The 549-nt window shown below is 34.2% G+C and overlaps 1 protein-coding gene across 1 annotated transcript in view; it reads left to right on the top strand.

The window, feature by feature from the left end:
- The window catches only part of LOC119581751 (DNA polymerase alpha subunit B-like), a 72,908-nt gene that overhangs the window by 13,987 nt on the left and 58,372 nt on the right, over positions 1–549 (top strand). Inside the window, exon 4 of the mRNA XM_037929882.1 lies at positions 259–479. Coding sequence (XP_037785810.1) covers positions 259–479 — 221 coding nt within the window. The remainder of the gene's footprint in view (positions 1–258; positions 480–549) is intronic.

The following is a 549-nucleotide window of genomic DNA, read 5'->3' as shown; positions in this document are numbered from 1 at the left end:
CAGATGCAAAAAAATTATTAAGGCAGGCCTTTCTCTGCTGTAGTATAAGTAGAGTAAAATTTGATCTCATTTACTCTATTTTCTAAGGCTATATTTTTGTTGTTATTGGTTTCTTCCTGCAACTATTTTCTCTTAAAGGGAAAATGTTCATTCATATCTGATCTAACAGGATGACTTCACTAATTCACTTAAATAAATATCAGTCACCTTCCAATGGTGCATTCCTTTATTTCATTATATGTGCAATCTTTATTTCAGATGCAGTACAAGTAGTAGTTGCCAGTGGCCCTTTCACAACTACTGATAACTTGCTCTATGAGCCTCTGACAGACCTCTTGTCAGTGTTGAAAGAAAATCCTCCACACATGCTTATTCTTCTTGGACCTCTGTTGGATGCTGCTCACCCACTGGTAGTTGAAAATCAGTTACCAGAAACTCATGAGGCTGTGGTGACACGCTGTCTTCGAATTATTACTTCATTTGAAAAAAAAAATGACTGGTTTATAACATATTTTATTCACACAAAATCAAATTTATTTTTAATTTTTG

This window comes from Penaeus monodon, chromosome 15, assembly GCF_015228065.2.
Source record: "Penaeus monodon isolate SGIC_2016 chromosome 15, NSTDA_Pmon_1, whole genome shotgun sequence".
NCBI lineage: Eukaryota > Metazoa > Arthropoda > Malacostraca > Decapoda > Penaeidae > Penaeus > Penaeus monodon.
Note: the sequence above shows the minus strand (reverse complement) of the source record. Positions and strands in the feature narration are given on the sequence as shown.